Source organism: Rana temporaria, chromosome 2 (assembly GCF_905171775.1).
Source record: "Rana temporaria chromosome 2, aRanTem1.1, whole genome shotgun sequence".
NCBI classification, from domain to species: Eukaryota; Metazoa; Chordata; class Amphibia; order Anura; family Ranidae; genus Rana; species Rana temporaria.
In genome coordinates this window covers 47427184-47452682 of record NC_053490.1, presented here as the reverse complement: position 1 = coordinate 47452682, position 25499 = coordinate 47427184, and the positions used below count along the sequence as shown (strand labels likewise).

At 45.4% G+C, this 25499-nt stretch overlaps 1 protein-coding gene across 1 annotated transcript in view; it reads left to right on the top strand.

The window, feature by feature from the left end:
- Positions 1-25499, top strand: part of MRE11 (MRE11 homolog, double strand break repair nuclease) — a 461003-nt gene that overhangs the window by 4295 nt on the left and 431209 nt on the right. The window contains exon 2 of the mRNA XM_040340161.1: positions 15658-15728. Within this exon, the coding sequence (XP_040196095.1) occupies positions 15706-15728 (23 nt within the window). The 5' untranslated portion in view covers positions 15658-15705. The remainder of the gene's footprint in view (positions 1-15657; positions 15729-25499) is intronic.

Below are 25499 nucleotides of genomic sequence, written 5' to 3'. Positions count from 1 at the left end.
GAACATTTCACCCAGGCAGAAGATAAAAAAATCTACCAACATAGCAACAAGTGATGAAAAGATGATAATTTTTCCTATTGGCTAAAATAAAAAACGTTAAAGTTCAAAAACATCGGACGACGCTGTGTGCAAACGCGTGACAAAACGACGGAAAAAAACGACCAAAAACGGTACGCTCAGGTGTGAATAATGTGATAATGTAGCAGCCACTCTGGCACTAGCTGATGCTGGTTGGGAGAGTCACTAACTGACACTGACATCACTAATGACGCTAATACTGTAATTGTACACTGTCACTGTACTAATGACACTGGCTGGGAAGATGTTAACATCCAGGGGCAATCAAAGGGTTAACTGTGTACCTAACAATGAGTAATGCGCGTGCTGCTTTTACTTTACTATCTCTCATTTCTTTTTTTCAGCCAGATTGCTGTTCACAGTAGACAGAGTTCTTGGTGTGTTTTTGAAAACTTAGAACTATGGGCCAGATTCACGTACAGCGGCGTATCTTTAGTCGGGCGTAGCGCATCTCATATGCGCTACGCCGACGTAACTTAGTGAGGCAAGTACTGTATTCACAAAGCACTTGCTCCCTAAGTTACGGCGGCGTAGCGTAAATGGGCCGGCGTAAGCCTGCGTAAATCAAAGTAGACTGGTAGTGGGAGTGTTGTATGTAAATGACCCCATGTAAATGAAGCGCCGAACTAACGGCGCATGCGCGCGCATGCTCAGTAACACGTCGAATTTACGCCCTAAGATACGCCGGCTCAATGCCTGTGACGTGAACGTAACCTACGCACAGCCCCATTCACGTACTACTTACGTAAACGACATAAAAATATACACTTGTTCCAACGTCCATACTTTGCATTACCTGCGCCTCATATAGTAGGGGTAACTTTACGCTGGACGTAAGCCTTACGGTGTAGCTAAATTCGACGGGCGCAAGTACGTTCGTGAATCAGCGTATCTAGGTCATTTGCATATTCAACACACAAATCTACGGAAGCGCCCCTTGCGGCCAGCGTAAATATGCACCCAAGATACGACGGCGTACGGCAACTTACGTCGGTCGGCTGAAGCCATATTTCTCCAGTCGCCTTTCAGGACAACCTTGGAGAGAGCGCAGCTCCGCCTCTTCATTAGGAAACACATGCTAAACTTTAAAAGCCCTCCTCTTCCACCATGGCCTCAGTTATTGTGTTTCCTCCGCCATGGTGGAAGCGCATGCTTGTGGACCAGGGGTGCTGCGCTCTTTCCAAGGTTGGAGGGGTAAGCCTTACCTTATCGGTATCTGTTTGGTGTGCAGCGGCCATCCCAGGCCCCCCTAAGGGTGGGGGGGGTCCTCCGCAGTCTCCAGCCTCTCCCTGCTCAGTGGAGTGAAGGCTCTACAGGAAGCGGCGCTGAGTGCCCAGGGGTCCGCTGTTTCTGGCTCAGGTGGCCGGGCGGCACACTACCGCGTTGTCGGTGTTTGTATTTGAAACGTCGCATGTCGGTCCCGGGTCCTGGCGGGCGGGTGACGTCATGCACAGCGGCGCGGCTTCCTGCAGAGGTCAGGGGACAGGCCTAAGAGCGGCGTCTTCCGGTTCCGGCCATCTTTGATGACGCGCGGACCCGGGAAGATTTAAAAATCATTCAGTCCCGGCTGTGTTTCTCTCGGCGATGGAAGAAGAACCAACAACCATGGCGGAGACAGGCCCCTCAGACGCTGCTCCGGTCCAGGTAGGGGGGTACAGCGGTGCCTCTATCCTTACTATTGGGCTTATGTGGTTTTTGTTATCTGTCCTCCTTTAGGGAGCCTGTACTGCAGGGTCAGAGGTAACTTCTCTCGGTCCCTGGCAGTTTCACTGGGTGGTGTTATGTTTAACTGTGGATCTTTTTCTTCACATCTTCCCTTTAAAGTGGTGGCGGTTTTTTCCTTGTTTGTAAAAAAAACCTATTGGTTCTCCAATGGTAAAATACCCTTTTTTGTGTTTTTAGGAGAAACCAAAAACTAAAAAGCCACCAACTCAAAGGAAATGTCCTTCCTGCAGAAACCCTCTTAGAGATTCATGGCAAAAGGCAATGTGTAAATCCTGTATTAAGGATTTAGTAGAAGAAGAAACGTCCCAGCAATATAAAGTTTTATTTTCTTCAGTACAAGAACTTGCAAGTTCTTTGAACTCGGTCAAATCTATGTTGGTTCAGAATCCAGCAGCGCAAGCTGAACCCCAACATTTACCACCCAGCCCAAAAGCTTCCACCTCGAGGTCAGAGGTTGTGGATTCAGGGGATGAAGGGACGAGTACTCTTCGCTCGCTCAGGGATTCAGATGAGGAGGAAGAGGAAGGAGAGTACAGAAATTCCAGATACAAAGTCTCTCTAGATCAGTGGTTCTCAACCTGGGGGTCGGGACCCCCTCGGGGGTCGAATGATGATTTGCCAGGGGTCCCCGAATCCTTGGCTGTTCCTGAAGCCCACACCGCTCTACCAGCCATTTTGTGGCCGCCCAGCAGGGCTGTCCCTGAAGCCAGTGGCTGCCCAGCTGGGCTGTCCCTGGAGCCCGTGGCCGCCCCCTCGGCCTCTCGCAGCCGCCAATTTAGTTCACTGCATGGCTGGGGGGCCAGAGACTAGAGCTCAGCTGACTGGTGAGGAATGTGAAGTGGGAGGGGCTGGAGGAGACCCTATCTTCTGATTTCGGCATAGGTGATACTGCTACTAGACACCACAAAGTCGGTGACACTGTGAGTAACACTACCTGTGATTATAGTTGCTATTTAAAGTTCCCACTACAGCTCTCAGATCCGCAGATGACCTTGATCAAGAGCGCCTAAGTTGGCTGATCAGATCCCCCCTAACATTGCTACTTATCCCAATTCCCACATCTGCACTGCCACTCATACTACCCCCCCCCCCCCCCCCCCCACCAAGAGAAGGAATAAAAATAGAGAATACATGGAAGGATGAGGAAAAGAGGGGGAGGAACTAAGAAAAAGGGAGAGAAAGAACAAGAAAGACGGCTGGAGAGGGATGGGGGAAACAAAAATAAATTAATTTTTTATTTAGACAGGGATAAAAAGGAAAAAAAATGAGAACAAAGAAAGAGTTGTACATCCTAAAATGTACCTTAAGGGGTTTTAATACTGTACGAGTGGAAGGGATTCAGGGAGCGCAATATGTCTGTGGGTTTGGGGGTGCCTTGGGTGCTGACAACCCACGCTACGAAAATAATTTTACTGTTAGGGGTCCCCACAACTTGGGAAATTTTATCAAGGGGTCACGGCACTAGAAAGGTTGAGAACCACTGCTCTAGATGAAGTAGATGATCTTCTTGAAGCAATTTATACTACGCTTGATATTCAAGAAGAGGAGGTACAATTGTCTCTTCATGACAAAATGTACCAGGGTTTGGATGTCTCCAAACACAAAGTTTTTCCAGTTCACAAAGTAGTATCAGATACTATTAAAAAAGAGTGGAAAGATCCAGAAAGGGTCCCCTTCTTTTCTAAAAGTCTAAGGAAAAGATTCCCCTTTGAAGATAAGGACTCTGAAGTCTGGAATAAAAAGCCAAAAGTAGATGCTGCTTTTTCCCAGGTGTCTTGACGCACGGATCTTGCGTTCGAAGACATGGGGGTACTAAAAGATCCCATGGACAAAAGAGCGGACTCCCTGTTAAAAAAAGCTTGGGACTCTACTTCTCTCAGTCTAAAACCTGCAATGGCCTCCACAGTGGTGGCAAGAAACTTGGAGTGTTGGGTGGAAAAGCTGATGAACCATGTAGAAGCTGGTACACCAAGGAAGGATATCTTGGAATCTTTTCCATAGATCTTCTGCCCTGGTGAATTCAGCCAGACGTGCAGTATGGCTTAAAACCTGGACAGGGGACACAGCCTCTAAAATCAAACTCTGCGGGTTACCCTTCTCAGGGGACTTACTGTTTGGGTCTGATCTTGAAAAAGTTCTAGATAGAACAGCCGACAAAAAGAAGGCTTTCCCGGCTAAGAAACAACCTATTAAAAAGAATTTTCGTTCTTTTCCACAAACCTCCAAAAAGAAGAAAACAAAAAGCGCTGGTTTCCTCAAAGAGGTAGGGGAAGAGGAGGTATCCTCTTTAAGTCGCCCCAAGATCAGTCATCAAAAGACAAGTGACAATCTCACTCCTGTGGGGGGAAGACTGTCCGCTTTCTCTTCTCAGTGGAGCCTTCTGACCAAGAGCCCTTTTGTGAAAAACATAGTTACACAAGGATACAATCTGGAGTTTTCAGAGTGCCCTCCTTGCAGGTTTTATGTGACAGCCCTACCAAGGGATCAGGAAAAAGCTTCCGCAATGATGAACCTTCTAAAGGATCTGATCCAACAGGAAGTTATTGTCCAAGTCCCAAAAAATCAGGAGGGAAGAGGGTTTTACTCCCACATATTTTTAGTAAAAAAGCCTTCAGGCAAATTTCGCCTAATTTTGAACTTGAAGATCCTGAACAAAACTATAAGGTACAAGCACTTCCGGATGGACACCATTCACTCCATCACAAAGTTATTAACACCAGAGTGCTTCATGGCCTCTCTGGATCTAAGGGATGCGTATCTACACGTGCCAATAGCGCAGGCCTCACAAAAGTTTCTGCGCTTGGCAATAAACTTGGGAACTTCAATGTGGCACCTACAATTCAGGGCCCTGCCGTTCGGCCTCTCATCCTCACCAAGGATCTTTACAAAAGTGATGGCGGAAGCCTTGGAGCCTCTGAAACTGAGGGGGGTCTCAGTTGTTCCTTATCTGGACGACCTCTTATTCTTTGCAGGTTCAAAGGATCAGCTGGTTTCAGATCTCCAGACGTCCCAGGCTCATCTCGAGAGCCTGGGGTGGATATTGAATCTAGAAAAATCAAACCTAGACCCTTCACAGGAGATGAGGTTCCTCGGTTACACCATCAATTCAGTTCTACAGAAGGTGTTTCTCCCTCAAGAAAAGGTAGAAAAAGTAGTTTCTGCGGTGAGCCAGATTCTAACGAATCTTTCAGTGTCAGTACGGTCTGCCATGGCAGTCCTAGGTCAACTCACGGCCTCGATTCCTGCCATTCAATGGGCAAGGCTTCATTCCAGACCCCTACAGAGGAACATCCTACAGGAGTGGTCTCACCAAGAATCACTGGAGAAAACTTTCTCTCTAACATCAAAAGTAAAACGGTCCCTTTGGTGGTGGAGAGATCCTTCCAATCTCACAAAAGGTCTCTCATGGGTCCTTCCCTCGGACAAACGTCTGACAACAGACGCAAGTTCGTGGGGATGGGGAGCTCATCTGGATGGACAGACCGTACAAGGGTCATGGACCAAAGTGGAGGCAAGGAGGTCATCAAATTGGCGAGAGCTAAAGGCCATTTTCATGAGTCTCCTGGCTTTTCAACAAATACTAAAGGGTTGTCATGTTCAAATTTTGTCGGACAACACTACAGCAGTGGCCTATGTGACCAAACAAGGCGGGACCAGGAGCCAGGGATTGATGGAACTGGCCAATCAGTTACTGACCTGGGCGGAGAAAAATGTGGCCTCTTTGTCAGCAATCCACCTAAAAGGATCCCAAAATCTGCTGGCAGACCTTCTGAGCAGAAGGAAAGTAGTAGAAGCAGAATGGAGTCTTAAGTCAGGAGATTTTCAACATGATCTCCAAGGAATGGGGACATCCCCAAGTAGACCTTTTTGCCAGTCAGCAAAACACTAAGGTTCAAGACTTCTTTTCTCTCCACAGAGAAGACCAGGCGATAGGCATAGATGCTCTAGCTCATCCCTGGGATTACCATCTGTGCTACGCCTTTCCCCCCTTTCCCTTGATTGCGTTGGTCCTAAGGAAATTCAGAGAAGAGAAAACAGACCTAATTCTGATTGCTCCTTTTTGGCCAAAGAGGCCTTGGTTCGCAACCATACTGAACCTGGCCGTGAAACCTCCATGGAAGTTGCCTCCCAAGAAGGACCTTCTAACACAGGGATCTGTGTGTCATCCAGAAACAGACAGGTTACATCTAAGCGCTTGGTTTCTGAGAAAGACATTTTGAAAAACAAAGGCTTGTCTGACAAGGTTGTAAAAACTCTTCTGTCCAGTAGGAAGGAGGTAACAAGATCAATTTATCTTAAAGTATGGAAGAAGTATAATTCATGGTGTTCTTCCAAGGTTTTTCAAACTAAGAGTGTGGTCTCAGTACTAGAATTTCTCCATGAAGGAATGGAAAAAGGACTTGCAGCCAGTACCTTAAAAACACAGGTAGCGGCTCTTTCTGTTTATTTAGAAAAAACTCTGTCTAGAGAACCTTTAATTTCCAGGTTTTTTTAGGGCACTAGCTCGAAATAGACCAGTGACCCTCAAAAGTTTTCCCAGTTGGGACTTATCGGTTGTACTACAAGGTTTAACGGGAGTTCCGTTCGAACCGTTGGAGAATATTTCTTTAAAAAATGTAATCCTCAAAACAGTTTTTTTGGTGGCTATTACGTCAGCAAGACGAATCAGTGAGCTCCAAGCTCTGGCCATCACCGAACCCTTCCTAAGAATTTTTCCAGACCGAGTGATCCTTCAGACGGATCCTTCATTTCTTCCGAAAGTGTCATCAAAATTTCACCGGTCACAGGAAATAGTTTTACCCACTTTTGCTTTAAACCCTTCTAATGCTGGAGAAGAAGCATTCCATACACTAGACGTGAAAAGGTGTCTTTTACAGTTTCTTTCTGTCACCAGAGATTTCAGAAAGTCAAATGCTCTCTTTGTAGCTTTCTCAGGTCCCCGCAAGGGGGAAAAAGCATCCAAAAGTACTTTAGCCAGATGGCTTAAACTTGCTATTACAGAAGCCTATAAAGCCAAAGGAGTCGTGCCTCCCTCAGGTATTGTGGCACACTCAACAAGGTCAACTGCAGTCTCCTGGGCCGAAAGGGCCGGTGCTACACCTGAGCAGATCTGCAAAGCCGCCACTTGGAGCAACTACTCAACGTTCCTAAGGCACTACAGGTTGGATCTATTGTCTGCCGCAGACCAAGCCTTTGGCAGAAAGGTTCTGCAAGCAGTAGTCCCACCCTAGGGTAAGTTACTTGTTTATCCTCTCCAAGGTTGTCCTGAAAGGCGACTGGAGAAAGACTTAGTTAGACTTACCGGTGACGGTATTTCTAAGAGCCTTTCAGGACAACCGCTATTTCCCTCCCTAAATGTTAAAGTAATAAGTTATAAAATCTATCATGGTGTTGTGGTTTCTGTGCTTTGTCTTCCAGAGAGTCGGACCACAATAACTGAGGCCATGGTGGAAGCGGAGGGCTTTTAAAGTTTAGCATGTGTTTCCTAATGAAGAGGCGGAGCTGCGCTCTCTCCAAGGTTGTCCTGAAAGGCTCTTAGAAATACCGTCACCGGTAAGTCTAACTAAGTCTTTCAGGCGTATCTAGTTTGGTGAATAAGGGGCATAGATACGACGGCGCATCTTTGAACTTATGCCGCGTATCAATAGATATGTCGGCGTAAGCCGTCTGTGAATCTGGCCCTGTGTGTGTGATTGGCCACAGCTGGTCAGCTGACTTTAGCTAAAATCATTGTCTGAAAGCAGCTGCCAAACTTGTGCTGTCCAATCATGCCCAACAAGTGCGCCCCAAACGCGAAAGAAAGATTGCGATGCAACAGTACATCACCTGGTCCACAGCTGCCACCCGCTCACAGTATAGCTACTGTGGGTGGGCGGCAAGCAGTTAATGCGGTTGTAATCCGCTGGACATTTTTTTTCCCTTACCTGCAAGGTAATGTCATAATGTGCATCATGTGAATTTACCTAAAAAACGAAGCATTCCAGCGATGCACTGTCATCGCTGGAGGTCGCTTCCATCTTCACCTGTCTTGCTTCCGGGTTTGCAGACTCCGGCTCTGTGACTGACTGGAGCCATAGTGACGTTCTCCCCCGCGCATGTGCAGCACAGGGCCTGAAGGAAAGGCGCGGGTGGCCGTTCCCGTTCCTTCAGCACACATACGCCAGTGATGTCACTGGCTGCATGTACAGTAAATATCCCGTAAACCAGTGTTTCTCAAACTGTGTGCCGCGGGGAGCCTGGGAGACATCACTGTAATTGTCCTAACTTATGTTGAAAACAGTCGGCGGCCGCTGGCTTTTTTTTCCCTTCTCTAGGAAGTCAGGCCAGGGGCATTACATGAAGAGATTATTGTCCGATTGCAGACAGAAAGGAGTGGGATGAAGTGTAAACATAAAGAATAAAAATCTGAGGAGACTCTGAACCCTGTATATATCTTTAAATCGTGGAGTGTGCGGCTGCCATTTCTGGTCACCTTCTTAAAGGGGAGTTCCACTGAAATTTTTTTTTTTTTTTTTTTAATAAAAGTCAGCAGCTACAAATACTGCAGCTGCTGACTTTTAAAATATTGACACTTACCTGTCCAGGGGGCCCGCGATGTCGGCACCCGAAGCCGATCTGTCCCTCGGTTCTGGGGTGCTGCTGCCGCCATCTTCGGTAAGGGAATCAAAAAGTGAAGCCTTGTGGCTTCACATCCTGATTCTCTAATGTGCATGCGTGATCTGAATGGTCCCTGCTGTCTTCTGGGACCTGTGTGTATCCCAGAAGACAGTGGGGGGGAGGGGCGGAGAAGGGGCCAGACATGGCATAGATATTTGCGGATACTACGGCTATCTATCGGCAGCGGCGTAGGCGATCGCGTCCTTTCTCCTGCTTGATATGGAGACGAATGAGGGGAAGATGGCCTCCACCCGTCTCCATATCATTGCAGAGTGGAAGCAAACGCACCCGTCCCACCGAACTCGCATGCAGAAGCGACTGCATACTTGAGTAGCGTCTGCATATGAAAACGGTGTTCAAATCACACATGTGAGGCATCTCTGCCATCGTTGGAGCGAGAGAAATAATTCTAGCCCTAGACCTCCTCTGTAACTCAAAACATGCAACCTGTAGAGTTTTTTTAAACATTGCCTATGGAGGTTTTTAAGGGTAAGAGTTTGTCGCCATTCCACGAGCGGGCGTGACATGTTGGGGATTAATTTACTCGGCGTAACATCATCTTTCAGAATATAACTTTACTGTTGTCTTATTTTTTTATTAAAAACTGGTAAGACCACTGCGCAATTACGGTTTGACAAAAAGCATTTTATTTTCTAGGGTGTTGGAAAAAAAATGTATATAATGTTTGGGGGTTCTAAGTAATTTTCTAGCAAAAAAATAATTTTTTAACTTGTAAACACCAAATCTCAGAAAGAGGCTCGGTCCTTAAAGCGGTGGTTCACCCTCCATAACAACTTTTTTTTATCCCCGTACTCACTGTGCAATCGTAGATAGAAGATTACGACTCCCCGCGGGGAATGGGCGTTCCTATGGAGAGGGAAGGTGATTGACGGCCGGCTCTGGCACGTCACGCTCCCCGAAGACAGCCGGAACAGGTCTCGGCTCTTTACGGCGCTATACGGCAACTGCGCACAGACTATGCGCAGGCGCCGTGAAGCGCCAAGTCCTATTTTGGCTATTTCCGGAGAAGTGTGACGTGCCAGAGCCGGCCGTCAATCACCTTCTCTCTCCATAGAAACGCCCATTCCCCGCTGGGAGTCGTAATCTTTTATCTACGAGTGCACGGTGAGTACGGGGATAAAAAAATAAAGACAGGCATACTGTAGCTCGCGCTACTATGCCTCATTTTATGCTAGAGGGAATTTTTTTTTTTTTGTATCAATAGGGTGAACCCCCGCTTTAAGTGGGTAAGGTGAACTAACTCTTTAATTGTATGTGACTCTGGTAGTAGCAGCATTTATGATCGGCTGAAGGTGGGGCAGCCTTTGTGGGTAGAAGTAGGCCAATAAGGAGAATGTTGCAGTAGTCGAGGTGAGAGATGACAAATTAATTAAAAGTCATTGGTTAAGAAGGGGCACATTTTGGCAATGTTATGGAGATTGGACGTGGGGCCAAAAGCAGAAGTCAGAGTCCAAAATGACATCGATCACCCTAGCATGAGGGAAGGGACTAATAGTTGTGCTTTTGATCTCAATGAATAAGTTGGGGGGGGGGGGGGGTGAAGAACTTCTACACAGCTAAATGTGGATAAGTGTGAAGGACAGTGTGGCAGTTAACCACTTACCGCCCAGCCTATAGCAAAATAACGGCTGGGCGGTGGTTGCGTTTTCCTGACTGGACGTCATATGACGTCCAGCAGGATAACAGCCACCGTGCGCCTGTCGGAGAGCACACATCACAGCGATCAGTGGTGTGGTGTGTCAGTCTGACAAACCACTACACCGATCTCGGTAAAGAGCCTCCGACGGAGGCTCTTACCACGTGATCACGATGTAAACAGGAAAAGTCGTTGATCGGCTTTTCCTCACTCGTGTCTGACAGACGCGAGTAGAGGAGAGACAATCGGCAGCTCTCCTGACAGGGGGGGTCTGCGCTGCTTGTTTATCAGTGCAGCCCCCCCACGGATGCCCACATTGGACCACCAGGGAAGCCCCTAGCATGTGGATGGCCAGGTACATCCCCCATGGCCATCCACATATGCAAATACGTGCCCAATATGTGCCAATCAGTGCCTAGCACCATTATGAAACAAATTCAGTGATTCCACCTATCAGTGCCCATCTATGACCACCTATCTGTGCCCATCCGTGCCACCCAAAAAGTACCCATTGCTGCCGATCAGTGCCACCTCATCGGTGCCGCCTTATCAGTGCCCGTCAGTGCAGCTATATCAGTGCCCATCATTGAAGAAGAAAACATTCTTATTTACAAAAAATGTTTACAGAAACAAAGAAAAACATTTATTTTTCAAAATTTCCGGTCTTTTTTTTTTTTGCTCCAAAAAACGCAGCGGTGATCAAATACCACCAAACTAAAGCTCTATTTGTAGAAACAAAATTATAAAAATTGTCATTCAAATTGCAACAGTGCTGAAAAGTGAAAATAGGCCTGGGCAGGAAGGTGTATAAGTGTCTGGTATTGAAGTGGTTAATTAAACAAATGTCATTATTGAAATGTGGTGACAGTCTGGATCATCCTCTGGTAAGTGTTCTCCTATAATGATTTTTTTAAGGTTTTGTCCGCCATGCAGGTCCATTGCTCTTGTGAACGGTCAGGCAGGGAGCGATTACAAAACCCAGTGATCAGTGCCCAAGTACCCCAGAAACATCTTAGGCAGAAGGTGTCCAAGGCAAATGGTTTCAGCACATGGCTGCTGCACGGTTAAATTGGTTGTCCGGTGCTATGCCCTTTATATTATTGCGGACGCTGCCAAACTGATGGTTAACTTATAAAAATGTGCAGTGTGTTCCATCTGGAAGCTCCAGAATATCATGTGGTTGACAGGTGATTCAGGCATGTTGTCAAGCAGCAAGCCTAGATGAAGATTCCACCTTTAGCAAGCCGCAGTGTCCTAGTCTTCGCTGGGAGGGTTGGAGGGTTGGATTCATTACAATCACCTGGTGCACTGTCAGGCCCCGTACACACGGCCGAGGAACTCGACGTGCTTGGCACGTCGAGTTCCTCGTCGAGTTCTGGGATGAAGCCGCCGAGGAGCTCGGCGGGACGCCTTCTCCCATAGAACAACGAGAAAATAGAGAACATGTTCTCTATTTTCTCGTCGAGCTCCTCGGCGGCTCCATCGAGCCAAAACTGTACAGACGACAGAGTTTCTCGGCAGAATCCGGGTTTTGACCGAGTTTCTCGGTGAATTCTGCCGAGAAACTCTGTCGTGTGTACGGGGCCTCAGGCTTGACTAGAGAGGGGTCTCTCTTGAAGGCATGCTGGCTATTTACAGTATATAAAGGCTTCTGTGGCCTGTTTACAACAATTTATTTTTTTCATTAGAGCTTCTTTAACGTCACCTACTTTTGATGAATAATTTCCTTTCGACCTAGTTGGATCTTCAAATGATTTATGCCATCTGTGATATTGAATCATTCAGCTATGTATTGTAAAAGCAAAGCAATACAGGCAATTTATTTTCCGGGCCTCTTTGTAAAAACTGTTTCAGACACCCCTGTGCCTCCGTTAATCATGTAATCGCATATTTTATTCCTTCAGCCTAATCCCAGCACAAAGGACTCAGCTGCTTGTTTCTTTCTTTTTTTTTTTATGTTTGCTAGATTTATTACGTTATACAATCTCTGGATCAGTTCATTTTTCTTTATGGTCGTTGTTTTTTTTTGTGTCAATATAATGAATGCACTTGTTTATTTCTACATTGAGTGTTTGTGTTCTCTCTGTGTTTGTGTGGGCGTTCGGCAGGTTCTCCAAATTCTTCCCACAACCCAGAACAGAGTGGTACATTAATTGGATTTTATGTATCTTTGGCCCCAGGTGCCAGTCTGGTAGAGGCATTAGATAAGGTTTCCATCCAGTATTCAGACCACTTTAACCACTTAAGCCCCGGACCAATATGCAGCCTAAAGACCCACGGTGTTTTTACAGTTCGGGACTGCGTCGCTTTAACAGACAATTGCGCGGTCGTGCGACGTGGCTCCCAAACAAAATTGGCGTCCTTTTTTCCCCACAAATAGAGCTTTCTTTTGGTGGTATTTGATCACCTCTGCGGTTTTTATTTTTTGCGCTATAAACAGAAAAAAATGCGACAATTTTGAAAAAAAATCAATATTTTTTACTTTTTGCCATAATAAATATCCCCCAAAAATATATAAAAAAACATTTTTTTTCCTCAGTTTAGGCCGATACGTATTCTTCTACCTATTTTTGGTAAAAAAAATCGCAATAAGCGTTTATCGGTTGGTTTGCGCAAAATTTATAGCGTTTACAAAATAGGGGATAGTTTTATTGCATTTTTATAATTTTTATTTTTTTACTACTAATGGCGGCGATCAGCGATTTTTTTCGTGACTGCGACATTATGGCGGACACTTCGGACAATTTTGACACATTTTTGGGACCATTGTCATTTTCACAGCAAAAAATGCATTTAAATTGCATTGTTTATTGTGAAAATGACAGTTGCAGTTTGGGAGTTAACCACAGGGGGCGCTGAAGGAGTTTCGTTTCACCTAGTGTGTGTTTACAACTGTAGGGGTGTGTGGCTGTAGGTCTGACGTCATCGATCGTGTCTCCCTATAAAAGGGATCACGCGATCGATGCAGCCGCCACAGTGAAGCACGGGGAAGACGTGTTTACACACGGCTCTCCCCATTCTTCAGCTCCGGGTCGGACCGGGTCGTGGGAGCGCGCCCGCGACCCACTGGTGGGTACTAGTACAGGACGTACCTGTACGTACATGTGCCATTCTGCTGACGTATATGTGCAGGAGGCAGTCCTTAAGTGGTTAAATAACACTCAATTACAGCATGACTTGTCGCAACTGTATACACTATATTATTATTATTTTTTTTTGTTGCTTTCTTTTTTTTTTTGCCAGAAGTGGAGTTACCCTTTTAATTACAACATGGCTTGTGTAGCAGTTGTAGGTGCTTTATTCTTTTTCTTTTTGTATTTTTCCCCCCCACAAAAGTAGAGTTATCCTTTAACCCTTTTATTGCCAAAAGGTTTTCAGCGATGGCAGCAGGGATTTTACACACGATTCATAAGCTGCATGTCGGCATCCTAATCAAAGCAATCCAGCAGCTGTACAGCAGCCCAATCGCTTTCCATGAGTGTGCCACTCCCCCTGCCATCCTTTCTGGGCTTCATTGTCCCACCTGCGGGCCCCCTTATCTAGAATGAACTCAGAAGCATTGTGTAAGAGGTCTATGCTCGTTTGTTGTCACTTTCCCGTCCCTTGTGGTCAGGGAAGAAGCTAATGGAATGCAATTTGCAAAACAAATTGGCTTCATTTGAAGACAGATAAGACTGTTTGCATCCAGGGATCATCACTCACAGGGTGATCACTGTATAAGCGATAACATGCGAGTGGCCATGATTACCTTAGGGATCCGGCAGCCTCCCATTGCTCTTAATTAGTGATGGGCTCAGACATGTTCGGATCGGACCCACCAGGGAGCCATCACTGCACACCACCAATCATAGGCAGTGAGAAATTCCCGACCGGCAGCTGCACATACACACACTGCCTATGATTGGCGGTGTGCAGTGACGGCTTCCTACTCTCAATGGAGATGGGTTTATCCTATAGTACTCAGTGTTGGGCCCATTCACATGTGTGAATGTGTTCTTAAGTGAGGGAAATTTTGAGGCTGGCCATACATTATACAATTTTCTTGCACAATTTTTCTTTAGCTCTACCAAAACCATATAATATGAGGTCAAACCTAAACACTTTCAAATTGTATGCAATCAGGCAGGCCCTTGCACTACATAATTGAAGGTAAATCTAAAGGAAATTGAATAATGTATGGCCAGTCTAATGCCCTGTACACACGATCGGTTCTCTGACCATCTCTTGTACCATGGCTGCAGTCTCTGACCATCTCTTGTACCACGTCTGCAGTCTCTGACCATCTCTTGTACCACGTCTGCAGTCTCTGACCATCTCTTGTACCACGTCTGCAGTCTCTGACCATCTCTTGTACCATGTCTGCAGTCCCTGACAATCTATAGGATAGATTTATGGCATTTATATTTAAATATTATTTTCTGGCAGTGCCCCTCCCGAGACTAGGCTCTGGATCTGCCCTTGGTACACACGATCACGATTTCCGACAAGAAAACTGTATTTTTTTCAGCAGGAAAACGGCTGAAATTTTTCTTGCATACACACGGTCACACTAATCTTGGCAGAAATTCCAAACGTCAAGAACGTGGTGATGTACAAGACGAACGACGAGCCGAGATCAATGAAGTTCAATAGGCAGTTAGGCTCTTCTGCTTGATTCTGAGCATGCACGTTTTTTTTTCCGTCGTAATAATTGTAGATGAACACGATTTGCGTCAGGAATTTTTCCTGTCACCAAAATTGAGATCCTGCTTTCAATCTTTTCTTGCTAGTAAAACTGACAGAAAAACGAACCGATGGATTTAACCATCGGTTAAAAATTTTGATTGAGTCCAACGCGGTGACGTAAAACACAACGACGTGCTGAGAAAAATGAAGTTCAGTGCTTCCGAGCATGCGTCCACTTGATTCTGAGCATGCGTGTTTTTTTGACTGATGGATTTCCCCACAGACGATCGTTTTTTTCTATCGTTTTTTTAACCATAAGAATAATTTAAAACAGTTTCTATTTTTTTTCACCGATGGGAAAAAAAAACGATGGGGCTCACACATGATCAGCTCGTCCGATAAAAAATGTCCATCGGTCTGTTTTCATCAGATGAACCGATCATGTGTACAGGGCATTAGACTTGCGTCGTTTTTGCTAGCACTGAGGGAGAGGGGAAATCTTGAAATGCCTGTTCTAGGGAAATTTCCCCAACTTCATGCTGTGTCTTCAGGACTAAAATTAAAGGGAGAACTCGCTAATGGTGACACAGACAGAATGCGAAACGTGACAGAGGTTCTAATTCTCAATTCTGTCTAAAAATCTTTCTCATGCTTGTTCCAAGGACACACATACATCAGGCTCAAATGTTGTTTTCAGTTTAATATTTAGACCTGCCCTATAAAATGGTAACTTGGTGCCTGTTTTTTCGTGCTGCACACATTTCTACATTCGCATGTATCATAAATGACTAATGTATGTGATATTAAAAGGAAGAATTACACACTGCTACATGCTTACTTTTATTTAATATTTTTTTCTTTTCTTATTTTTGTAGGAGAGAATTTATTCCAACTGGTTCTTTGCAGTCACTTAAAGAGTAGAAATGAGTTCATCCGGGGGGTCTCTGTAAGTAAATTGTTATTGCTACCTAAAATGAAATTTTATCTAGATTTCAGAAAAATGTAATATAATAAAGCTTAAAGGGGTTGTAAAGGAAATAGTTTTTTTCCCAAAATAGCTTCCTTTACCTTAGTTGAGTCCTCCTTCACTTACCTCATCCTTCCATTTTGCTTTTAAATGTCCTTATTTCTTTTGAGAAATCCTCACTTCCTGTTCTTCTGTCTGTAACTCCACACAGTAATGCGAGGCTTTCTCCCTGGTGTGGAGAAAGCCTCTTTAGGGGGCGAGCAGGCAAGTCAGGACACTCTACTTCGCAGATAGAGAAAGGAGCTGTGTGTTAGTGGGCGTCCTGACACTCCTGCTTGCCCCCTCCCCCCTCAAGAGGCTTTCTCCACACCAGGGAGAAAGCCTCGCATTACTGTGTGGAGTTACAGACAGAAGAACAGGAAATGAGGATTTCTCAGAAGAAATAAGGACATTTAAAAGCAAAATGGAAGGATGAGGTAAGTGAAGGAGGACTGCACTAAGGTAAAGGAAGCTATTTAGGGAATTTTTTTTCTCCTTTACAACCCCTTTAACCACTTCCCGTCCGGCCTATAGCCGATTTACGTCCGGGAAGTGGTTATGAAATCCTGACAGCGTCCTGCAGGATTTCATGCCGCGCGCGCCCGTGCGGGCGCGCATCGCGGCGATCGGTGATGCGGGGTGTCAGTCTGACACCCTGCATCTCCGATCTCGGTAAAGAGCCTCCGGCGGAGACTCTTTACCACGTGATCAGCCGTGTCCAATGACGGCTGATCACGATGTAAACAGGAAGAGCCGTTGATGGCTCTTCCTCACTCGCGTCTGACAGACGCGAGTAGAGGAGAGCCGATCTGCGGCTCTCCTGACAGGGGGGGGGGTTCGCGCTGATTGTTTATCAGTGCAGCCCCCCCTCAGATCGCCACACTGGACCACCAGGGATGCCCACCCTGGACCACCAGGGTGGGCAAAAAAAGAAAGAAAAAGCCTGCAAAAAAAAAGACGTTTAAAAAAAAAAAAAAAAAGCATTCAAAAAAAGAAAAAAAGATGCCAATCAGTGCCCAAAAATGGGCACTGACTGGCAACCTGGCAAAATCAGTGCTGCCCCACAGTGTCCATCAGTGCCACCCCACAGTGTCCATCAGTGCCACCCCACAGTGCCCATCCATGCCCAGTGCCCACCTATCAGTGCCCATCTGTGCCACCCATAAGTATCCATCAGTGCCACCCATCTGTGCCGTCTATGAGTGCCCAGTGCCTCCTATGTGTGCCCATCAGTGCCACCTATGTGTGCCCATCAGTGCCGCCTATGAGTGCCCATCAGTGTCGCATACCAGCGCCGCCAATCAGTGCCACCTCATCTGTGCCCATCAGTACTACCTCATCGATGTCCATCAGTGCCATTTCATCGGTGCCCATTAGTGCCGCCATATCAGTGCCCGTAATTGAAAGAGAAAACTTATTTACAAAAAAATTAACAGAAAAAAATAAAAACGTAATTTTTTTTCCAAATTTTCAGCCTTTTTTTAGTTGTTGCGCAAAAAAAATAATCGCAGAGGTGATCAAATACCACCAAAAGAAAGCTCTATTTGTGGGGAAAAAAGGACGCCAATTTTGTTTGGGTACAGTGTAGCACGACCGCGCAATTGCCATTCAAAGAGCGACAGTGCTGAAAGCTGAAAATTGGCTTGGGCGGGAAGCTGCGTAAGTGCCTGGTATGGAAGTGGTTAACCATCCTTAGATTTGGTAATTGAATTATTTTTCTTTGTTGTTCCACCTGCTTATTACAATCACTGCCATGTTATCTGATACTGATTTAATAGATTTGAAATGAATGGTAAATGTAGAGGTGTACTTTTTAATTGTACAGTACAGTACAGGACACAGGCTGTGACTCTGGGATATATATATAGACTTCTACCTTCAAGTGTTTGGACATTGGGCATACTCCTGTATTCCACTACGTGAGACCTATTTTTGCTGGTTTCCTTAAAGCAGAACTCGGGATCGTCAAAAATCTCCCCCATTTGTACACCCCCCTACACAAAACACTAAAACGTTAATACATTTGTGAAATTCATTTCCATTGAAGAGAAAAATGTAATTGAGTTTTCAGGAAATCATCTGTGTAATTCAAAAAACTGCTACATCTATTCTGCCAAGGAGGAGCTGTTACACCAGGGATTGTATCACATCGTCTCCTCCCTCTCTACACTATAATGAAACTACACTTCCCATCATGCTTTGGGAATTGCAGTGAAAGTGGGAGGGAACATAAGGCCTGTACATGTTGAATGTGAAAATCATGCCAAGTGAATGGCACTCACTCCCTAACAGCAATGGGGTTAAGTCTGTACCCTGTTTCCCCAAAAATAAGACCTACCCTGAAAATAAGACCTAGCATTATTTCCCAGGAGGGCTGCAATATAAGACCTACCCCGAAAATAAGCCCTAGTTAAAAATGCTTGTAAAATCCACTCTATTACAGTAGTATATAATGTACAATGTTTGTGTTTCTGTAATATAATTGTGGGGAAGAGAGCTCCGGCGGGTCACAGAAGCGCAGAATGGCGCTATAACAAAGGTATTTGGCACAATTATATTACAGGAACATGCACATTGTACATTATATAATACTGTAATAGAGTGGATTGTAGGATTTTACAAGCATTTTAACTCAGTTCGCACTGGGGATTCCTGACAGGCAGGGAGGGAGAGGGGGAGAGAAGACAGCACATTACATGGTAAGACCTACCCCGAAAATAAGCCCTACTGTGTCTTTTGTTGGCATAATTAATATAAGACCCGGGCTTATTTTCGGGGAAACACGGTACAGGCGCCCAGTTCTTTCCCCCATGATCCTCTGCTTATACAGAGTGACTCTAAAACTCTTTATCTCTCCCCTGCGTGCCTCTGGTGATTTGGCATAGTTAATTCAGATCGCTGATGTCTTGACTGTCATAGTGCCTTCTTAAAGGGGTTTTCCACCTTTTTTTTAAATTTATTAAAAGTCAGCAGCTACAAAAAGTGTAGCTGCTGGCTTTTAATAAACTGACACTTACCTGCTCCACGGCTCCAGTGACGCGCCGGCCGGGGCTCCGCTCCTCGCCGGCCGGCGTCTTCATTCTCAGTGTGGGCACCCAGCAGTGACAGCTTTCGGCTTCATGGTCAGGCACCCACTGCGCATGCGCGAGCGGCAGTGCGCATGCGCGAGCGGCACGGCGCCGTCCGATTGGACAGGCGCTCGCCTACAGGGAGGGGCTGTGAAAAGGCGATTAAGCTAATCGCCTTTCCAGCCCCTCGGCGGAAGGAGGAAGTGGGACAGGAAGTCCCCTTCTCCTGAAGCCCCCACTCCCCCCCCAAAAAAATTGCATGCCAAATGTGGCATGTAAGGGGGCGAGGAGTGGGTTAAGAGGAAGTTCCATTTTTAGGTGGAACTCCTCTTTAATGTCACTAGCGAGATCTGTACCTCCCTGCCTACCTGTGTGATTGCCCGGCATGTATGGGGTTACATGGTTTGAGGGAACTTGTCAGCTCCAACTGGGCTTGTGATGGGAGGAAGGAAGTACTGTCTCTGTCGGAGGTTCAGACTGGGTATCTCAGACTTGCTGGTCCCCCCACTGCAGCGAGCAGGAAGTGACGGCTGAACTAAACTACAGGAGGGACTTGACAAGACTCATTGAATGCAAGGCATAGCAACCTGTGGTCTTGCAAACAGGAAACCACAGGAAATTGACCCCATTATTTAAAAAATGTACAGGCTGTTTCTCAAAAACTACAGAGGCAATCAGAAGATGGACTACATATTCTACAAAGGTAGGAAAGCAGCATTAAAACTATGAAAAAACGTTTTTGCCTGGAGTTCTGCTTTAAGTACTGAATCTTATATCCTTTATGAAGCTTCTCTACTTTAAGATCCAAAACACATCCCTTAGTTGGATTCTCGGGGAGAGTCCTGGGCCTCATGGTTGCCTAATTTCAAGCTGTTGCCTTTGCTCAGTTCCACTCAAGGCCTTTCAAAGACAACATTCTGTTCTGTCTCTAAACTTTCCTATGCTTCTCTCTAATCAAGCAAAACACTTCGTAGCTTGCTGGATTTCCAATCCAGCTATTGAAATGGGAAAGTTGTTTCTCCCACATGTTTGGTAAGTGGCAACAACCGATGCCGGCCTTACCGGCTGGGGAGGAGTATTTCAATTTCTCACAATTCAGGGAAAGCTCCCCATCAGCATCTTGGAGCTCAGAGCAATAATCTGCATCTCTGGACCCCTCTTCTTCAAGAACAGCCATTCAGGGTACAAACAGTTATTTTTCGTAGCCTATATCAATCATGAGAGGGGTTACCAGGAGTCAGGCAGCCTTGAAGGAAGTAAGTCTTATCTCCTTTGGCGGAGATATACTGTCCAGCAGTCTCTGCTGTTCACGTCCTGGGAGTGGATAATTGGATGGTGGAGTTCCAAAGTCATCACTGCCTGAACAAAGGGGAATGTACCCTTTATCTCAGGGGTGCCCAACCTTTTTGAAGAGCGAGGGCCACTTAAGTGACTTGATAACCAGTCGCGGGCCAAAATAAGCAGAGCGGATGGACGGGATGTTTGTGTCCGCTCTGCATATGTAGAATAGACACAGACACGGCCCACTATACTTTTTTTTTTTTTTTTTTTTCGGATCGAATTGGAGGTAGGACACAAGTCAATTTACGTCTGCCACTCCTTTGAGGTGCATGGAGGATTGAATTGGGTCGGACTGACCGTGTGAAAGGGGTCCAAGGCTGCTTTCACACTGTTTTGCGTTTTTTCCTGCACCGTGGGTGCAACGTAGTTGTCATGAATCAGATGTGATCAGAACTGTGTGAACTGCACAAGTGAACCAAACGTATATAGGTGAAGAAAGTAAATAATTTATTAATGAAAATGTGAATAATATGAAACACAACCACCTCCAATAATACACAGTGCACAACAACCAATATAAGACAAGACCCAAAAATAATAATCAGACAAATAAATATAGCAAAAGCCAGGGTCATAACGGGAGGTCAGCAAATGGGGGACAAGGAGCAATGGACAGGGAGAGGCTGGAAGAAATCGGATAGCAGGGCAGGGATCCAGGGATACAGGACTGACAGGAACAGGTGAAAATGAGTTAGGGATCAGGTTCAGAGTCAGGTTCAGAGTCAGGTTCAGATAACAGGTTCAAATCAGGGCACAAGACAAAGCCAAGGCAAGGTGTGATGAGCTTGCAGGGTCTTTATACCATTACCTGGTATCAGGTTCAGGTGATACCTAATTGCAGCAGGAGATATCTGCTCCATCTTGTCAGGATCCACCCGCTGGTGAACGCCAGTACTGCGGCCCAAAGATCACATAACACCAGCAGGGAAAGGCTCTCCTGACAGTTCCAAACTGCCAGGAGACACCTGCTGGTGGACATCAGTACTGCACGCCAGATATCAGATGGTATCACCAGCGAGTGGAACCTTTCCTGACAGTAGTGTACCTTTTGGCTTTCTTGCACTTTGCAATAGACTTTTAATATATTCTGCAGGTTTGGTGAACTTTCAGAAAGCTCACCAAACTTGCAGGTAATAACAGAAGTCTATGACTATGTGCAGGTAATCTGCAGGTGCATTGCTCTGCACCTGCAGATAAGTTTAAAAGCAGCCCAGTAACCACTGCAGAAGACATATGCCCATATATACACTGTGATTTTAGTAATAAAATTGCCTTTAATAACAGTATCCTATTCTATTCCATCCCAGAGCAGGAGGTCGCGGGCCACATCAGAGGGCTCCGCGGGCCACTGATTGGGCACCCCTGCTTTATCTTAACATCTTAATCTTCTTGTGTCAGAATTGGGGGACTCCAGATGTAGACATTCTGGCTTTCAGGTTCAACAAGTTACTCATGTTTGTGGCCAGGACCAAATGCCCTCTACCACTGGCATTGAATGCTCTGGTATTTCCCCAAACTCAAGTTAGGTCGGTATATGCCTTCCCTTCAGTGCAGATTCTTCTTTGACTGCCCTGCAAAATTGAGGAAAAAAAATAATCAGTGATTCTCTTTACACCAAACTGACCCAGAAGAACCTGGTACACAGAGATGCTCAAATGTCTAGGGGACAACCTCTGGCATCCTCCAAACAGGCTAGGTTGGCTGTCTCATGGCCCCTGCTCTATCTTGCTACTCAGCATGACTTTTGAAAGACGGAAGTATAGCTGACTCTGTCATTGATACTTTATTCATTGCCACTTTACTCAAAGGCCACTTAGAGAAACATCTACTACACTACCTGGAAATCCTTTTTCACATAGTGTGCACACAATCATTTTAAACACAGAGTTGCTTGGTAACTTAAATGTTTGCCTTCCTGTAGTCGGAACTTGACCAACATGTACCTCTTAACCACTTGCTTACTGGGCACATATACCCCCCTCCTGCCCAGGTGAAATTTCAGCTTCCGGCACTGCGTCGCTTTAACTGACAATTGCGCGGTCGTGCGACATGGCTCCCAAACAAAATTGACGTCCTTTTTTCCCCACAAGTAGAGCTTTCTTTTGGTGGTATTTGATCACCTCTGCGGTTTTTATTTTTTGCGCTATAAACAAAAAAGGACGACAATTTTTGAAACAAGTTACTTGTTGCTATAATAAATATCCCATTTTTAAAAAAAAAAAAAACTTTTTTTTTTCAGTCTAGGCCGATACGTATTCTACATATTTTTGGTAAAAAAAAAAAAATCGCAATAAGCGACTGGTTTGCGCAAAAGTTATAGCGCCTACAAAATAGGGGACAGAATTATTATTTTTTATTCTTTTTTTTTTTACTAGTAATGGCGGCGATCTGCTATTTTTATTGGGACTGCGACGTTATGGCGGACACATCGGACACGTTTGACACATTTTTGGCATCATTCACATTTATACTGCGATCAGTGCTATAAATATGCACTAATTACTGTATAAATGTGACTGGCATTGATGGGGTTAACACTAGGGGGTGAGAAAGGGGTTAAATGTGTACCCTGCATAGTGTTCTAACTGTGGGGGGAGGGGGGTGACTGGGGGAGGTGACCGATCTGTGTCTCTATGTACAAAGGACACAGATCAGTCTCCTCTCTCCCTGACAGGACGCTGTCAGTGTCTCTGTGTGAGCGATGAGAGATGATCTCATATGTTTACATATGAGATCATCTCTCATTGGCCGCACAGATCGCCTACCAAACGGCCACTCCGATTGGCCGTTCACGGCGATCTGTGATTGGCTGTGTCCAAGGGACACGGTCAGTACAGAGTCAGTACAGAGTCAGTACAGAGTTTCCCCGCTGCGCGCTCGGGAGCGCGCGCGGGGAACGAGGAAAGGGGCGGACATCAATTGACGTCCTGTTGGATTTTCAGGTCCGCGCTGTAGCCGCCATTCGGCTATAGCGCGGGCCTCAGGTGGTTAAAGTGGTTGTAAATCCTTTAGATATTCTCAGTGAAGTGAATAGCCTCAGATGATACACAGAGATGAAACAAATCATTCTACATACGTTTTAATGTACAGTGGAACCCCAGATTGTGAGTAACGTGGTTAACGAGCATTTCGCAATACGAGCAATTTTTTTTTTTTTTAATCCTGACTCGGTTTGCAATTGTTGTCTCGCAAAACAAGCAGGATTCAAGCCTCTGAGGTGTGCAGTACCGCATTTGGCCAGAGGTGCGGGTGACACTCTGAGCTGTTCGGAAATACTTGGAAATACTCCATTCCTGAGTGGTTCCGAGTGCAGCCAAAAGGTCTCTGAGTATTTCCGAGTCTCTCTGACGCCCCCCACCTCTGGCCACATGCGGTATTGCATGTCATATAAGTCAATGTGGAACTATTTATATTTGTTTCAATTGACTTCTATGGGGAAACTTGCTTTGATATGCAAGTGCTTTGAATAACAAGCATTCTCCTGGACGGATTATGCTTGTAATCCAAAGTTCCACTGTATATCTGCTGTCTTCCCCTTTCTACACGCTTTGAGAAGTGTAGATCATGTTAGAAATCTTTCTTCCTCTTTCAGCAGTGGATGGGAAGTCTGCACTTACACTGTGTAAAAAGCTGATTGGAGGAAAGGCACCTCCTCCCCTCCACATAGGCAGAGGAACAAAGGAACATACACAGCTGTATTATGAATAGAAAAGCTCCCTGCTCATCTCCCTCTAAGCACCCTCCCCGACACAAATTTTCAGCTGATGTTATCTCATGTGTTGGAGAACTTTTCAGAAGTGACTATGCTGATAATAGAGGAACAGAGCACCTGTGAGAAACAGCACTTAGAGCCTTGGAGAGAGATAAGTAAACACTACAGATATGTGCTTGGATCAAATTTCATGAATGGGGTTTACATCCACTTTAAGAGACAGGTTTCTTTCTTGTTCATACTATTCCAGAAACCTCTAGCTTCACTTTCACTTGTAAAAACCTTTATTCAAGGTGTCTTTTGGATCAGACCCCCATTACAGCTCCATATGCTTACTTGGGAGCTCAATTTGGTTTCCTCTTCCCTGCAGAAATCACCTTTTGGATCCATTAGGGAACTACCCTGCAGATTTGCCTTCTTGGCGGCTATCTTCTTCTTGGTGGCTTCTTGGTGACTTATCTGTAAACTTCTGCATTTTGGAGTACAGGTTAGGACTCGTGACACCCTCTCCTCTGTTACTCTGAGGCCGCGTATACACGGTCGGTCAAAACCGATGAGAATGGACGGAAGTTCAGTTTCATCGGTCCAAATCGACTGTGTGTACGGCCCATCGGTCTTTTGTCCTTCGGACCAAAATTTTAAAACTTGCTTTAAAATCGAACCAATGGACCGCTGACCGATCGGTCCAAACCGCTGGTTAGTACACAAAAGCATCGGTTCAAAACCTGCGCATGCTAAGAATCAAGTCGACGCATGCTTCGAAGCATTGAACTTCGTTTTTTTCAGCACGTCTTGTGTTTTACGTCACCGCGTTCTGACCTGATCGGATTTTGAACTGATGATGTGTACACACATCAGACCATCAGGCCACTTCAGCGGTGAACCGATGAAAACGGTCCGTTGGACCATTCTCATCGGATGAACCGGTCGTGTGTACGCGGCCTGAGGTTTTAGAGAGTGGGATAAGGTTATAGGCGTGTGATCAAAAGCTTTGCCATTGTCGAACCACCTGAGGGCAGGGGTACCCCCAAGGGTGTTTGAACAGAAATACCTTAGGGTCTATAATTATCCAGTCTTCATCCTGTTCTGTACCCCTAGGATATAGAATTTACAAGTAAATTAAAAATATCAGTTTTGTTAACTTAGATAGTAAAAATAAACTCTTGATGCCAATGTCATGTATAATTTGTGCACGTATATCATTTTTATGTGTGTGCACTATTTAAATCAAAGACCTAATGTGTGCCTGTTCAAAAATGTTGAAAAAGTCAGCAATATCCATAGTTATAATTTGATAATAATAATTCTTCTTATGAATGTTCTGTATAATGTGTAAAATGCTCTTTTGCTAACGCAGCATTCATGTTTATGGCGCCTTTCACACGGACGGCTGTTTTGCCGCAGTTAAAAGCATGTAAATGTTCTGTGAAATTCAAGGCTCCAGGCACTGCGATTAGCTGCATTTGTACATTGCGATTAGTGCGATTACATGCGCCCGCATTTAGTCATTCCCATAGCAACTCTTTTTTAATTTTTTTGATAATGATGTGCTTCCTGTTTTTTTTTTTTTCTCACGCTGCTATCCGCAGT